This window comes from Lytechinus variegatus, chromosome 11 (genome assembly GCF_018143015.1).
Source record: "Lytechinus variegatus isolate NC3 chromosome 11, Lvar_3.0, whole genome shotgun sequence".
Lineage (NCBI taxonomy): Eukaryota > Metazoa > Echinodermata > Echinoidea > Temnopleuroida > Toxopneustidae > Lytechinus > Lytechinus variegatus.
This window is the reverse complement of record NC_054750.1, coordinates 27,028,656-27,046,119: the sequence shown is the minus strand read 5'-3', so window position 1 is coordinate 27,046,119 and position 17,464 is coordinate 27,028,656. Positions and strand designations below refer to the sequence as shown.

General features: G+C 39.4%; 1 protein-coding gene across 2 annotated transcripts in view; it reads left to right on the top strand.

Moving 5' to 3' along the window:
- Window positions 1–2,787: 2,787 nt before the first annotated feature.
- LOC121424357 (deleted in malignant brain tumors 1 protein-like) overlaps window positions 2,788–17,464 on the top strand; it is a 32,721-nt gene continuing 18,044 nt past the window's right edge. The window contains exons 1-12 of one of the 2 annotated variants that reach the window (XM_041620013.1): window positions 2,788–2,907; window positions 5,644–5,946; window positions 8,002–8,331; window positions 9,196–9,516; window positions 9,974–10,291; window positions 10,768–11,082; window positions 11,861–12,196; window positions 12,411–12,737; window positions 13,069–13,392; window positions 13,835–13,973; window positions 15,832–16,013; window positions 16,971–17,279. In XM_041620013.1, the coding sequence (XP_041475947.1) occupies window positions 2,826–2,907; window positions 5,644–5,946; window positions 8,002–8,331; window positions 9,196–9,516; window positions 9,974–10,291; window positions 10,768–11,082; window positions 11,861–12,196; window positions 12,411–12,737; window positions 13,069–13,392; window positions 13,835–13,973; window positions 15,832–16,013; window positions 16,971–17,279 (3,286 nt within the window). In that variant the 5' untranslated portion in view covers window positions 2,788–2,825. Of the gene's footprint in view, window positions 2,908–3,763; window positions 3,803–5,643; window positions 5,947–8,001; window positions 8,332–9,195; window positions 9,517–9,973; window positions 10,292–10,767; window positions 11,083–11,860; window positions 12,197–12,410; window positions 12,738–13,068; window positions 13,393–13,834; window positions 13,974–15,831; window positions 16,014–16,970; window positions 17,280–17,464 lie in introns of those variants that run through there. The other variant, XM_041620015.1, reaches the window with a different exon arrangement.

Here is a 17,464-nt window from a genome sequence, read left to right as displayed (position 1 = left end):
CGTATTCACATAGTCGACCATGTGAACACGCTGGGAACAGTCACACTGTCAAAGTGGCCACAGTGTGTAAATATCATCACATTGTTGAATTTGAGTATTTAACAGTGTGAATATTATCACATAGTCCGCTATGTGAACACACAGTGATCACACAAGTGTGACACTGTTCTTTTCAGCACGGCTGTCATGCTTAGCTTATACAAAAATGGGAAATCATTATTACACTTGACTTGAAGTACCGTATAACAATACTTTGTAAATGCAACTTTTTTTTATTATTTTACCAAAGGAATTATCATGGAATGCTCCCAAGGGAATGAAAAAAGTGCATATATTATATTCTCCTTTTCCATGTAATGACTATTTAGCGAATCTATTCGACGATATTATCAACAATCACCAACTTCTTAAAAAAATGACAACACTTACGAATAGTGATTAAACTAGCGGGCAGTGGCGTACCGTGGGTCATGGCATTGGGGGGGGCACCAGCAAATATTTCGGGTCACTTAGGGAGCGCACGAAGCGCACTCAGTTGTCAGGTATACTGACCTAATAGAGATATTTTAAGGACATGCAGTGCCATCAAATGAATATGTATCTCATTGATTAAATAATGCGAGCGCGAAGCGCGAGCTGAACATTTTTGATATTGAGGGCTAAAAATTGACATTATAAGCAAATTGTTTTGTAATCATGATACTTAACTGTCTCGCTAAACAAACAATGCGAGCGCGAAGCGCGAGCTAAAATTTTTGTATATACTGACCCTAAACAAGGAAATTTTAAGGATTATATTTTAGAATCCATTAAGAGTATACATATCTCACCATAGTCATCTAATGCTAGTGCCATCCTTTGCTGATTTTGTTAGAATTACATCTAAACACAGTCATGAAGCATTTTTGTAGTCATGTAATCATGATTATCATACGTATCTTACTTATCAAATACTGCAAGCGCAAAAGCGCGAGCTGAACATTTAGGAAATATAAACCTGAAGATGGGCATTCTAAGGGTTGTTTGTAGGACTTTGTATTTGACTAACCAAATGATGCGAGCGCGAAGCGCGGGCTAATTTTTTTTATATTCAGATCAGAAAAATTGACATTTTAAGGACTGATTTTAGTTCATGAAGAGCAGAAATCTCACCAATCCACTAATGCGAACGTTAGCACGGACAGGAAATGTTTTATATTAAGACCTTAAGATAGAGAAATAACTTTCAGTAGTCATGAAAAAGAAGAATATATCACTACTTAAAAACAATAATAACTCTAATTGCGAGGAAATATATTATTTTGTTGTATATTGATTTGAAAACGGGAGGCTTTATACAGCGGTTTTATATGTCTCGTTAAAAAGTCTATGCGAGCACCAGGAACAATGAAGACACAATTAAGCAATAATGTTTCATAAAGTTGTGAAAAATGCTTCTTATGTTATATAACATAATATAACACTATGATAAATAACAATTTCTTATTTCCCCCACTACGTTTCTCTTCCTTTTCCCCTCTTTTTCTCCTTTTCCCCGTTTTTTTTTTTTTTTTTTTTTTGGCCAGCCGATTGGGGGGGCACGTGCCCCCCCCATGCCCCCCCCGTAGTTACGCCACTGCTAGCGGGTTCCCCCGATCCCCTCCTATATTAGCGGTCTAGGATGTCTAGGGGTTGGATATATATCATTTTTAATCAATTATTTCAATATTATATAATTATAAGGGGTACAGTTTATTAAGTCGGACAACGCAAATGAGCTGTTTTCAACTACTGATTTTTAGGACCGCTATTTGGAATAAAACCTCTGTCTGGTAGTAAATGAAGTGTATGTAGATAATGTAGTACAGAGATATTAACAATTTACAGGTGGAATGACAGTCGAGTTTTCAACATTTTAAAACTCAAGCTCCTATAGGTTTAATATTCACGAAAAAAAGTATACCTCGGTTGTTTTTTCATTACAGGCCTTAATCTACTTTCCTATGACCTAGTTTATTTTGTATGTTATCCATACCCGGAATCTGTGCACGAAGTTGAAAGTTTGTCAAGTTTAGAATGTCAAATTTATATGAAAGGATGGTGACAGCGCGAAGGTGAATACCGGGATCATATTTGGGGGTCAAAGTTCGAAAAGTGCATAAAACCCACCTTCCCCTTTCGAATGATACCTTCCAGTCATCTCGAAATACACAAAAACAAAAACGGGGAATTTTGGGTTATCGTCCCTTGCAATCTATTTTTTTCAGGGGCATCCTCCCGGGTGGGGATCCTTTACTTAGGCTAAAACAATATGTTTTCAGTAGGCCTATAAATTCATGAGTCGGACTTATCTATTCATCATTTCAATCTTGGTTTAAGGTAGCTGATGATCTATTCTCCTGTCGCTCTCTCCGTCTGATCGTATACCGACATGACCAAAAGATTTGGCACATTAATTGATAGTTTGTAGACAGCTACCCGAGGGATGATCACTCCTTGGACCTATTTCTTTGACATCTTTCTGTAGGACATGTGTTGTGTTTGAACAAACTCAGGAATTAAAATCATTTCATAGCAAGGAGTCGGGTCTATCCATTGATTTGTTCGCATGGATGTTCCAGTGTTTTTTTTTTCTTTCTACACATGGTACAAATTTTTAACCAATCAATTAAGTGATTTTTAATCAGACTTCTCCCCGAGTGCAAAATAGGAACCATCCTGGAACCACCTCTATCCCATCATTTTTTTTTCAAGCATCGTAGATTTGATTTCTGGGACAGAACTGATAATTATATATGACCAACACCATGGAGCTGATATCTCATATATTATTTCTTTGTTCGTTTATGTTCTGCTACTGCTCCATCTTGGCTATCGGTTTATCTCACCAACCCCACTCACGAGATCGAAGGACGACACAGGGATCAGGTAGGTTGGAATTTGAAATTTATTACTCATTCCGCCCCCTACCGAAAGGGCACCAATAAAACTGAAATATAATAACAATAATAATGATAGACATTTAAATAGCGCCATATATGTACAAATATTCTTTTCCGAGTACACTGAAAATGCATTTCATTTTATCTATTTATTTTCCATTTTTAGGGAAACAAATAACTTTATCCTGTTTTCTAGCTCGGATGAAGAGATACAGGATCTTATTATCTAATGAGCATTGCTTCTTTAATTCAGGGGCCAGTCTTACAAAGATTTGCGATTGATCCTATCAATCGCAACTATGGAAAGCCAGCAAAGTCAACATATAAAATGCACGTTTGTTCCAAATAAAAAAGTCTAGATATGAATGTATATCCATAAATCAATTGATTTCTTGACAATTTGATGTGTTCTCCTTTGTTCACCAAGGACATTTTGGTAAATTCCTGCAGAAAAAAAATTATGACACTAATGGATTTCCATAGAGTTACGATTGATTGGATCAGTCGTAACTCTTTGTGAGACGGGGCCCAGGTTACCATCAATGACTAATACCATGGTCACATTTGTTCTACGGCGGCCGTACGGCGAGTCAAAAACAGTCGTTTTAACATTTTTCTGCCAGATAAATATGGGTGGTTTGAATGAAAATGAATAAAACGGCTGTTTTCGACTCGCCGTACGGCCGCCGTAGAGCAAATGTGACCATGGCATCAAGCTATTTGAAATAGTTGCTAATAGTTTTTTTTTTCACATGGCCGGGCAGTAATTTTACCCTGCCTTGCTTGAATAGGTCCCCTTTGTTCCCCTTTTAGTCCAGGCGGGGATTCCAATCCTTTTAACCATCAGCTGCGTGGGATGTTTCAGGGCAAGGCCTATATGGGTACATGTGCTATTAAAGTAGTTTTCCATTAATTCTATCTTGACACACCATTTTCAGACTTGACTTTGGTGAGCACACATCCTGTACATGTCAAGTTTGGGGGCGAGAAGAGAAATCGCCATGTTTTTATTATCATTTTGGAAGCCTATCTCTCGGTCACTTTCCAGAAGAGCAGCTCCTTTATCCATATTTATTGAGTTGCCAGTTTTTTACTGCATGAGGTAAGAAAGCAGCATTGAAACTTTTTCTGAGTCTGTGTAGACCCTCCATGCTGAAAGTCATCGATGGTACCATGCACCCCCACACTAACCTGGTACTAATAGTGTGAGTGGTACCCCCATGATAGTACTGGGGGTGGACGTATGTATCCTTGAAGACTTATTGCCGTTGACGCCGAGAGTTGCCGAAAGTCACCGAATGACACCGAGATTGTCAAGAGTCACCGCTAATAACCGAATGCAAGTTGGCAAAACTGTATGCTATGGAAGCTTAAAAGTGCCACCGAGATGTTGAGATAATTATCTCGGGAAGTCGACATCTTGATAGCAAAAGATAAGATGACGAGATCTTGGATCTCATCATGTCGACATCTTTTAGAAGAGATGATGAGATGACAAGATCCCGGATCTCATCATGTCAACATCTTTTAGAAGAGATGATGAGATGACAAGATCCCGGATCTCATCATGTCAACATCTTTTAGAAGAGATGATGAGATGACAAGATCCCGTATCTCGTCATGTCAACATCTTTTAGAAGAGATGATGAGATGACAAGATCCTGGATCTCATCATGTCAACATCTTTTAGAAGAGATGATGAGATGACAAGATCCCGGATCTCATCATGTCAACATCTTTTAGAAGAGATGATGAGATGACAAGATCCCGGATCTCGTCATGTCAACATCTTTTAGAAGAGATGATGAGATGACAAGATCTTGGATCTCGTCATGTCTACATCTTTAAGAAGAGATGATGAGATGACAAGATCCCGGAACTCATCATGTCAACATCTTTTAGAAGAGATGATGAGATGACAAGATCTTGGATCTCGTCATGTCTACATCTTTAAGAAGAGATGTTGAGATGACAAGATCCCGGGATCTCGTCATGTCGTCATCTTTTAATAGAGATGATGAGATGACAAGATCTCGGATCTCGTCATGTCGACATCTTGTAGAAGAGATGATTAGATGACATGATCATGGATCGAAGATCTTGTCATCTGACCATTTCTTCTAAAAGATGTCGACATGACGAGATCCGATATCTTGTCATCTCATCATCTCTACTAAAAGATGACGACATGACGAGATCCAAGATCTTGTCATCTCATCATCTCTTCTACAAGATGTCAACATGATGAGATCCGGGATCTTGTCATCTCATCATCTCTTCTACAAGATGTCAACATGATGAGATCCAGGATCTTGTCATCTCATCATCTCTTCTTAAAGATGTTGACATGATGAGATCCGGGATCTTGTCATCTCATCATCTCTTCTACAAGATGTCAACATGATGAGATCCGGGATCTTGTCATCTCATCATCTCATCTACAAGATGTCAACATGATGAGATCCGGGATCTTGTCATCTCATCATCTCTTCTACAAGATGTCAACATGATGAGATCCGGGATCTTGTCATCTCATCATCTCTTCTGAAAGATGTCGACATGATGAGATCGGGGATCTCGTCATCTTATCGTTTGCTATCAAGATGTCGACTTCCCGAGATAATTATCTCAACATCTCGGTGGCACTTTTAAGCTTCCATACCAATCAGTATTGTTATATGATATCTAATGAAATCTTCCATCTGATCACTTCCGCTTTCAGTTCGACTCGTTGGTGGATCCAACTCACGTGAAGGTCGTGTGGAAGTATACCTCAATGGCCAATGGGGTACCGTCTGTGACGATCTCTGGGGAACAAGCGATGCTGGTGTAGTGTGTCGCCAACTCGGCTTTGGATCGGCCCTGGCTGCCAGATCTTCTGCCTACTTTGGCCAAGGATCGGGGCCTATACTGATGGATGATGTTGGTTGTTCTGGAGATGAGCGGTCGCTTTCTAGTTGCTCCTATACATCGTCCCACAATTGCGCGCATTCCGAAGACGCAGGAGTGGTGTGCGGAGGATCAGGTAAAGTTTTATTTCTTTTAAAAATTTTCCCCAAACCTCGATCCTTTTCTTCCGTCTACTGGGTTCCATGACATTTGCTCCGGCGACAGTAGCTCCGCTCTAAATTCCACACTCAAATAACCAACTTCAACCTTTGGTAACAGTTCCACTACTAAACTATAAAAGTCAAGGTAATTAGGCTGCATATACTGTAGAGCACTTAGAGACTTTAAGTATTAAGCGTTATATAAGTAAGTATAATTATTTGGTTTTAAACCAAATAAATTATCACTATATCCTAATATAAACCTGGCCCTGAAACCCAACATAAAACCATAATGCAAACCTATAACCCTACATCTTAAAGAACGACTTTAAGATTGACTGGTGAACCTTATGCACTTAACCATCAATGGATATACATGTACCATTTTCCACAAGAAAGAATTACCAGTCGTTCTCAATGTCACTCTTAACTTACGAACAGCTTTATGAAGCACCCACCTGGAGCAATTGTCGCAAGGGCGAATGTCGTGTCACCGTCTACTGATGGTTGCCCGCTATGGAAAGCCAAGCTCGACATCAATCGTCTGTGATGGACAGATGATTATTTGTACCGCTTGCATGGTTGGCCATATCCCGCAGAGTGAATCCTTCCATCATTCACTTAAACTTTTAGGGCAAGGGGCCAATACTCTGGTGTGTTGTGTGGGTTCAAGACCACTATGAAGTCGTTAGTAATTTATACATTATCTTCTATGATTGGTCTGAAAGTTTTGATTCTTAAAGCCTGTGTATAGCTTTGGTAAAGGGTCAATAATGTGATTGATAATCGAATATCATCTAATATGACAGTCTTACTGAAGCGTAGAGACCGTTAGATATATTTCCAACTGCACTTCTCTGAGAAAATTTCAAATATTCAAATCTTGGATATATAGCGCCCTCTCTCGGCGATGCTTGTTTTAAATTTTAAAAATGGGCATTTAAGCACTTATCTTATAAATTTAGTGATTAGATATCCAAAAGTTACAGACAAAGAACATATCTTGAAAGTTTCAGCCCATTCCATGATTTGGAATAGGATTTAAATGAAAGACAAAAACACACAGATATTTTAATTTGATCGGGTGACCCGATCAAGTTAAATTTCCATGTAAAATCGCAAAATTTATCCTGTAAAACATATTTTCATTTCATATCCTCCACATCATAACTGTTATAGGGCATATCCATTCATATTAGCTAGCAATGAATTGGAATAGTGATAGGTGCTTTTTGGTGGATTTACCAAAACTATACACAAGCTTTAATATCTTGCTGAAAATATTTCGTCAAATGACTAAGATTTTCACTGCTTTTTACTCAGACCTAATATCATAGACATACTTGCAGTCCCCATTCTCTATTACGGAGACATGAGATAAGAGACATAGTTGCAGATCAACAATCCTGATTTGCTTGCTTTTACTTGCATAAGACAATTCTCCTTTACATACAATAATTGGAGTATTTCTGTACACACCTCTAAAGGCCTTTTTTATTTACGATAAATGACATAATTGTGCATGATAAATCTTAAAGATCAGCTAAATCAATCGCTATAAACTTTATTTTACAGGTCTCAGGAGTATCCCCCCCCCGTATTAAGCCATTTTCCCCATAAACATATTTTGCGAAATCTATATACTTGAATTATTATCTGATTAAGTTTCTGATTGTCTAATTAGAAGTTGGATACATCTTTTATGAAATGTGACAAGTAGTACATAAACTTCCGAATGTGCTTGGTGAATAATGTTCAATAAAATAACTGAAACATAGAATTTGTTGCGAGTTCTAATTTTCCAGTTTTTGATGGTTCTTGATTATTTTAAGTTTTCATCATTTATGTTTTATCATTGGATTTAAGCAATCATATTAATAACTAGGAAAGTTGTTCAAATCGATAATAGGATATCAAACTTTAAAAATTCACCTCAGAGTCAATTACAATTTTAACTAAAGTACTCATCAGTGCTTGCATATTATTTCCTCACTATATTCACCTTCCATATGACTCTTGAAAATATCAAGGTACTGGTAACATTCGTCTTGTCGGCGGAAGTTCTTCCAACGAGGGTAGGGTTGAACTGTTCGTCAATAACCAGTGGGGGACAGTCTGTGATGACCTGTGGGACATCAATGATGCCCAGGTTGCTTGCCGTCAGCTCGGCCTCGGATCTGCTGTGTCTGCTACCACCAATGCTCGATTCGGCCAGGGATCAGGCGACATCTTGCTGGATAACGTCGGATGTACCGGAAGTGAGGCATCAATTTTATCCTGCAACCACGAAGGCATAGGTTCCCACAACTGTGGCCATTCGGAAGATGCTGGTGTCATCTGTAGTGGCCGCACTGGATCAGGTAACCCATAATCTAAGATAACTGAAATCGTTATCTGTTTAGAGGAGTCTTGGATTTCTGGTTTCCTCTCATACAAAGTGTAGCGAACCATGACATAGTTATGGGATTAACTGCCGAAACGGGGACTGAACTCTGAAGCTTTTGGTCTAATCAATCATATTGTAATCAAACCAAAAGTTTCAGTTTTTTGTTCTGTCGGTTGTAATAAATTTCTGTGGAGACCAAAACAAAAGCCATAGTCTCGGTAGTACCGGCCATGATTGGTTATTCAACAGAACTACATTGGCTACACTCAGTGTGTGGGGAGGGAAGTGAACTGTCAAAAAATATGAAATGAATCCCCAGAAACGGCTGTTATTTATGTCTAACTTGTATTCCTTTGGGTCGGGCAACATAAGTGAGTTGATCATTTGCAGGAAGGTTTGAGGGCACAAACTCCTAGTTGATAAACCATCATCCACGTAGAGACTCTTCGAGTATTTCCCAAGAGAATCTCAATAAAATTAACTGAGGTACAAGTGGTAGAAGACGTAGACCAGAAGCTTCAGTTTCTGTACCATCGGCTGTCAGCGGAAGTATGTCTTGCTTATTGTCTACATGGTACTTAAATATCATAAATGACAATGCTTCCCCAGAAAAGACGATCATTCCTGTCTATGGACATGATAGAAGATGATGTCATGGTACAGCACTGTTCAATTCACCAACAATATAAAAACCCTTGGATAGGTCATGCCTTTTCAGCCTGAGACTATATTATTGAATGATAGCCTACTCACCAACTGCCTAACTGAATTATAACTATTTAAATTTAACTACTGATCGTCAGGAACATAATATTTACTTCCATCTTTACTTGATTAGATATACGCTTAGTTGGTGGCAGCAGCCCCACAGAGGGAAGGGTCGAAGTCTTAGTCAACAACGCATGGGGAACGGTTTGTGATGATCTCTGGGACATGAACGACGCCAACGTTGCCTGTAGACAGCTCGGATACGGTCGAGCCACCTCGGCTCCAGGAAATGCCCGCTACGGCCAAGGAAGCGGGAATATCTTCCTTGATAATCTTGGCTGCACTGGTGGAGAAAGTTCTCTCTTCTCCTGTTCTCATAACGGAGTTGGAAGTCATAACTGTGGCCATGGAGAGGATGCAGGGGTCGTTTGTAGTAGCAGCCTTTCAGCAGGTGAGTTCAACCTACCAAGTTCTTGCTCGCAATAGGAAGAGCAGGAGGTAGGCTACATAATGTGGAGGAAGGTCTGGAGGTAGGAATTATATCATTTAGACGTTGAGCCATTGGACTATGAAGTCTAATGTGCCAGTGTATGACAATAATGATGATGAATAGGCCTATATTATGAATATATATGCTTCAACATTCTGTTTTTCTGAATACATAAGTCAAAGAGTGCAAAACAATTGACAATGGAATATGTTATTTCATTAAATGCAATCCATAATTAGTCATAATGGGCCCCATGGCTTTTTTTTCTCTCAAGATATGATACCTTGATGATGGTCCATTAATAGATGAGACACCTTGTTTATTAGTTCTGACCGGAGTTGTGACTGGTTCCAAAAATATATAATCACTTTTTATTCCATGTAGTTTTTGTTCTTCTAACTCTCTATTACCTGTCTAGATATACGCCTAGTTGGTGGCAGTAGCCAAACGGAGGGAAGGGTCGAAGTCTTCGTCAACAACGCTTGGGGAACGGTCTGTGATGATCTCTGGGGTATGGATGATGCCAACGTTGCCTGTAGACAGCTAGGGTTCGGTCCAGCCATTTCTGCTTTCAGCAACGCCCGCTACGGCCAAGGAAGTGGTAGGATTCTACTTGACAACCTAGGATGCACTGGTGCAGAAACTTCCCTCCTGAACTGTCCTCACAACGGAGTAGGAAGCCATAATTGCGGCCACTCTGAAGATGCTGGAGTAAGCTGTACAGCAAATACACAAGGTTTGTAAAGTTACTTAATGCTATTCAAGATCTAATGAAGATATGAAAGTAACAGGGTTTTTCTAATACTCATTTACGTTAAAAACTGATGAATTTCTCTTCATAACGCCTTCAATTCCGATATAGCTGAGAAAACTCTCATAATTCGATCTAATGCAGAATTTTGCGGTTTACTACCGATCGGTAACATGCGATTCGATATCCCTAGATTATTTAATCTAATTCCAAGTTTAAATTGAATTTCATCAAATAACCAGCCGGGCCAATGACCATTTTGCGTCTAATATCATTTGATCCCACTTTTGCATATGAATGGTTACAACTCAACACTCGAGAGGAGAGGCGGATGGAGTAGTACAAACCACTTTTTTCGTTCAGATTAGACGTCATTGTAATCTGAAAAGGTTCTTTATGATGACTTTGACTTCACTTATCTCTAAATATACATAATATAACTTATGTGTAATTGTGTGCAGATTCCCGAATCCGTTTGGTTGGTGGCCGGAACAGCCGAGAGGGTCGAGTCGAGATCTTCCTCGATAACGAATGGGGTACCGTTTGTGACGATGCCTGGGGCACACCTGATGCTAATGTGGTCTGCCGCCAGCTTGGATATGATTCAGGTGGTAGTGCAAGATCTTCAGCTCACTTTGGACGAGGCTCTGGTCGAATTCTCCTTGACAATGTAGAGTGCACAGGAAATGAGAGGTCGTTGGCATCGTGCCCTCATAATGGCGTAGGGGTACATAACTGCGGACATCAAGAGGATGCAGGCGTGGTCTGCACTGGAGGTACGTTATTAGGAATTCATTAAGTTTTAGTTTTTATTTGGTGATCCTGTAAATTTCATAAGATTTTTGTAACTTCTGAGTTTCCGTGGCGAAGAAAGTATGATTGTAGAGGTTTCACGGTACATCATGTATTCTTTTGTGGTCATGCATATGTTGGTCCTGAAAAGGACTACCCAAACACAGCGTTTCGACAAGTGTGTTCTTGTCATCTTCAGGAGAATGAAGTAAGAATTCAGTATGCCAGCTAATACTTTGCTGGTTTTGATAATACAGGTGTTGTGGACCTAATTCTTCCCAGATTGATGCACATGAATGATATTCCATTAGAGGTGATGAAAAACGCAAAAGGTTTTGAAAAATTAATCCACATTAAATTTGCATCCTGATATACTGGGTCTGTGAAATATTTGACCTGCATTTATAAATACAACTTCATGATGTCGTCATTGTATGAATCCTGGAGATGGTAATACCAAGGGGAGATATCCATGTCCTATAAATGTTGATTTCTTTGAACAAAATGTGATAATACCTTTCATGCATATTGTATACAAAAAAAGACTGGCTGACGGTTATCTGTTGAACTTTTATTCTGATGGATTATTTAAACAATTGGATCTAGCATAGTAGATGGGGTAGTAAATTAATTTACCCTTTTATGTTACATAGGTTAATCCTCATATTGTAAATTTTATTTTTAATCATAGATTATAGCAAATAAAAATAAAAATTCTTTGAAAATATATACTACGAACATTTCTGTTTCATTCTATTTCAGTGACGACAATGCCAGGGATGAATGTTCGCATTGTTGGTGGCGCCAGTCGATCTGAAGGACGTGTTGAGGTATTGGTCGGTCACCGTTGGGGCACGGTATGTGATGACCTGTGGGATATCAATGATGCCAATGTGGTGTGTCGACAGCTAGGTTTCTCCGGTGCAACATCCGCAACCATGTCTGCTTCCTTCGGTCCAGGGTCGGGGGATATTCTGTTAGATGACGTCAGTTGCTCGGGTACTGAGACAAGCCTCCTTGACTGTCAACACCGTGGGGTTGGTTCTCATAACTGTGCTCATAGTGAAGATGCTGGAGTTATATGTGAAACATTAGCAGGTATATATATCTATTCTTTTCGATATATTGATATATTTATATAGAGAAATCTAAGACAAATTTGTTCTTGGAGAATAGAACTGCAGGAGTTGTTTTGGCATACAACTATATAATACAGCTAAGTTACTAAGTTAGTAATCTCTCAATATATTATTCTGTAAAAAAAGGAATCAAAGAGGTAACCTGTAGATCAATTTGTTTCTAATTAATGAAGGTCCTGACGTGGGAACATACATGAGGCTTGTAGGTGGACTAAACTCCCATCAAGGTCGACTCGAGATCAACATCAACAACCAGTGGGGGACAGTCTGTGATGATTCTTGGGGAATCAATGATGCCATAGTTGTATGCCACCAGCTTGGCTTCCCGTCTGCAATCTCCGCCCCGACTTCGGCTCACTTCGGACAGGGATCAGGGACAATATGGCTAGATGACGTTAATTGTGTGGGAAATGAGAATTCCTTGATGGACTGTGGACATAGAGGAATTGGAGTTCACAACTGCAGGCACTCGGAAGATGCAGGAGTAGTCTGCAGTGCAAGTAAGTTATCAATCTAATGGCAAAACATAAGATGATGAAAGACAAGAAAGATGCTCTTATTTCTTGATATAAGATATTACTTCCTTTTAACTATACAATATCCTTTATTCTATTTTAAGCCTAATACAACGAATACACATTCTTATAACTGATATCCAAGTAGAACTGGAAATGTATTTATTCATCCTTATTCAAAAGATGCTCATTACCCACCCCACCCCTCTCTCACACAAAATCACACCCCCCCTCTCTCTCTCTCACACACTCATTTAAGTTGTTGATCATTCTCTCTGTCTTCAGAATTGATATTAATTGATTCTTTTTGTTACAGGTGATGGCCCTCTCAATGTCCGCCTGGCCGGTGGCAGCAGTGGGATGGAGGGTCGGGTCGAGATATCCATGGGAGGAGAATGGGGAACGGTTTGCGATGACTCCTGGGGCATACAGGACGCTCACGTGGTGTGCCGTCAACTCGGCTTCGGTCCTGCGTTATCAGCCACTACTTCAGCATCGTTTGGACAGGGCTCAGGGAGGATTTTGTTGGACAATGTTGAATGTGACGGGGATGAAGCCAGTATCGCTGACTGTCCTCATAATGGGGTAGGTGTCCATAATTGCGGTCATCAGGAGGATGCAGGCGTTGTTTGCTCTCGAGGTTCGTCACAGTTTATCTTTCTTTCCCTTGTTCAGTAGTTGGTAGACATCAAAGCAAGATGAATCTAGCACAAATTGTTTTAGGCCGTCAATTTCTTTTCACCAATCTTTTCATAATAAGAATCAAGACATATATCAGTCCTTTCTTCATTAAAGGGATGATTTGTACCATCGGCTTTATAGTAGTAGATCTCATAGTGTGAAAGAGAATTTAACTATTAAAAGAACTTGCAAATGTTGCACAATGTCCCCTGTAACTCAAATAAGTCACATCAGCATTTTGGTACCCCTTTTCACCAAAATTCAAATACTGAGTACGTTTATTTCATTTTAAGGGGTGTTTTAGATATCAGAAAGCTGAGTAGGCTTTTTAATGCTTTCTGTAATGTATATATTTTAAAGTTGATTGACTCTTGAACTTTTGTTTTCTGTTTCTCCAAAAGCAACGGGTGAGGTCCGTCTCGTTGGAAGCTCTCGACAAAATGAAGGAAGGGTTGAAATCCTCGTCAATGGAAGATGGGGAACCGTTTGTGATGATTTATGGGATTTACGAGATGCCAACGTTATCTGCAGACAACTTGGGTATGTTGACAAGAATTATGTTATACAAGGAATATGTATGTACATGAAAATGCTTAAGTATTGTTGGGTAGTCTGTGGACTGTTTGTGAAGAAATGATATGTGTTCAATGTGTGTGTGTGTGTGTGTGTGTGTGAGGATTTAAGAAAATATGGGTTTTAGAGATGTAAGAGTGTATGTTAAGATGCCAAAATAATGAGATGTGGGTGAAGATGATGCAGTTTTGTTTGGGTTACACTAAACTGTTTGGAGATAAGATGTGATAAGATACATCGGAGTGTTGGTGAGGGGTAAATCGAAGAGTGTGGATGAGAGATATACCTTAGAGTGTGGGTGAGGGGTAAACCTATATGATGGTTGTGATATACCAGACTGTTCGGAGATGTTAGTGTGATGATATACCTTAGAGTGTGGGTGAGGGGTAAACCTATATGATGGTTGTGATATACCAGACTGTTTGGAGATGATAATGTGATGATATACCCTAGAGTGTGGGTGAGGGGTAAACCTTTATGATGGTTATGATATACCAGACTGTTTGGAGATGATAATGTGATGATATACCTTAGAGTGTGGGTGAGGGGTAAACCGATATGATGGTTGTGATATACCTGACTGTTTGGAGCTGACAATGTGATGAGATACCTTAGAGTGTGGGTGAGGGGTAAACCTATATGATATACCAGACTGTTTGGAGATGTTAATGTGATGTGATACCTTAGAGTGTGGGTGAGGGGTTAACACTAAGAGTGTGGGTGAGGGGTTAACTCTAAGAGTGTGGGTGTGGGGTTAACACTAAGAGTGTGGGTGAGGGGTAAACTTATATGATTATGATATACCAGACTGTTTGGAGATGTTAATGTGATGTGATACCTTAGAGTGTGGGTGAGGGGTTAACACTAAGAGTGTGGGTGAGGGGTTAACACTAAGAGTGTGGGTGAGGGGTTAACAATAAGAGTGTGGGTGAGGGTTAACACTAAGAGTGTGGGTGAGGGGTAAACTTATATGATTATGATATACCAGACTGTTTGGAGATGTTAATGTGATGAGATACCTTAGAGTGTGGGTGAGGGGTTAACACTAAGAGTGTGGGTGAGGGTTAACACTAAGAGTGTGGGTGAGGGGTAAACTTATATGATTATGATATACCAGACTGTTTGGAGATGTTAATGTGATGAGATACCTTAGAGTGTGGGTGAGGGGTTAACACTAAGAGTGTGAGTGAGGGTAAACTTATATGATTATGATATACCAGACTGTTTGGAGATGTTAATGTGATGAGATACCTTAGAGTGTCGGTGAGGGTTGTTAGATAGAATGTTAACAGAAATAACGTCTTTTTGTGTGACTTTTACTGCATGCATGAAATTTACCTAAACGTCTCACATATCAAGTGCTTCAAGTGAAAAGAAAAATTACCTTTAAAACTATTATCCTTACCAATACCACTGACAATCCGAATGTCTTTCTGATCTTAGCGGAACTTTATCTCAAGATTTTCTATATTTCTGGGTCAAATTCTTATCTGATCTTTGCCTATAAAGAGCTATTGACAATTTCACATCCAAGATACTCCAATTCACCCCACAAAAAATGTTTTGATGGAGGAAATATTGAAATGAAGAATTCATTTCATAGAACGACCCAATTTATTTGTTATTTATTAAGAGTTTGTAGACACATCTGTGAGAAATTTATATCATATTCCCTCTTTCTTAGAATATTCATGTGCCAATTTTTGTTTTGCAATAAAGTATCAAGATAACTATATCAATATCAGGACGTTAAATTGTATCAAAAGTGAATTTAGCGCCTTCTGTTGATAAACTTTTGAAATGTCTTTATCCATCTTCATCTCAGATATGGAGATGCTATCTCAGCTCCACAGTCTGCTTTCTTTGGAGCTGGACGTGGAGACATTCTTCTCGATGACGTCAGCTGTACAGGATCTGAAGGTGATATTCTTGACTGCTCCCATGCAGGGATAGGAACCAATAACTGCGGCCATAATGAAGATGCTGGTGTGGTCTGTGGTCTCAATGGTATGCTATTATTCATTATTTTTTGGCACCAATAAACAGAACGAATACAAGCAATAGGATAAAGAGAGTCTAAAGGATGCCGGAAAGGATAAAACTGAATACTCCCTTTCTAATCCATATAACTTATAAACAAAAACAACAACAATTATAATAATGTCAAATTTTACTCAGGGTAGCCACTTTGGTTCTGGATACTGTTCTCCCAGTGGGCCCTTAGGCCTGCGTTACATGATTGTTATTATTGCCCCGGCTACCTTGATCGGGTGTTCGAGCATTAGAGGAATTTCTTCCTACCGGTTACCCATTCACCTCACCTGGGTTGAGTACAGCACAATGTGGGTAAATTTCTTGCTGACGGAAAACACGACATGGCTTGGAATTGAAACCACGTCCCTCGAATTTAAAGATGACCGTCTTAGCCACGAGACCACGATGCCCCCAAGCAGCAACAAAGTACTTAAAACAGGAACTTAATCATGTTAATTGTAAGAATATTAGAACAAGAATTTATAAAGGCTGCAGGTTTTCAGACAATTTTTGAGACATCTGTCACATAAATTTTTCCTTTGATTAGATCATGAAAGACTGACCTATACAAAAACTATGCATTTTGCAAAACTGCCAAGTCCTCCGTATAGGCCCCAGGGATCAAGTTAGAGAGTGGTCCTCTGCTTTGATGATTATTTTTAGAGAACATTGGCGGATCACAGAGGGGCAGGGGCCCTGTTGCATGTGCCAATGATGAAGAATATGTTTCACTAAAATAATAATAAATGCTTGACACTAAACAAGAACTCTGACCATCGCAAATATATATATCTCGGGTCAGGAGTCCTTGTGAATAATATTGATATCGTTGGAATTTATGAAGTGATAATACTCGTATTATTTCTGTTCTGTCAGAATTCAGATACTGTCTATTCACTTATACTTGCATATTTATTGTTTGATCAACAGTTCGCCTCGTGAACGGATCACGCTCAAACGAAGGAAGAGTCGAGATCCTCTACGAGGGTTCTTGGGCAACAGTCTGCGACGATGACTGGGACATCGATGATGCAACGGTAGTCTGCCGACAACTCGGCTTCCCTTCAGCTAACCATGCCGTGACACAAGCATTCTACGGTCCAGGGTCGGGTGAAATCGCTCTAGATAATGTGGCTTGTACTGGAGATGAAGCTTCTTTGGTAGAATGTCAGCACGCTGGACTTGGTACCCATAATTGCGGTCACAGTGAGGATGCTGGAGTCATATGCTCCGTCAATGGTATGTTTTAACTAGGATTTTCATTAAGGAAAAGAAGAATCATCGGTCAGTAGAGTAATCAATTTCATTTATGCAATTTAAGACTCAGTTTATAGAATAAAGTGCCCCATAATCACACTTTTTGTTTGTTTGTTACCTATTAGAACATTCGTGAAATGAATCTGCTATGTAATGGAAGAAAACTG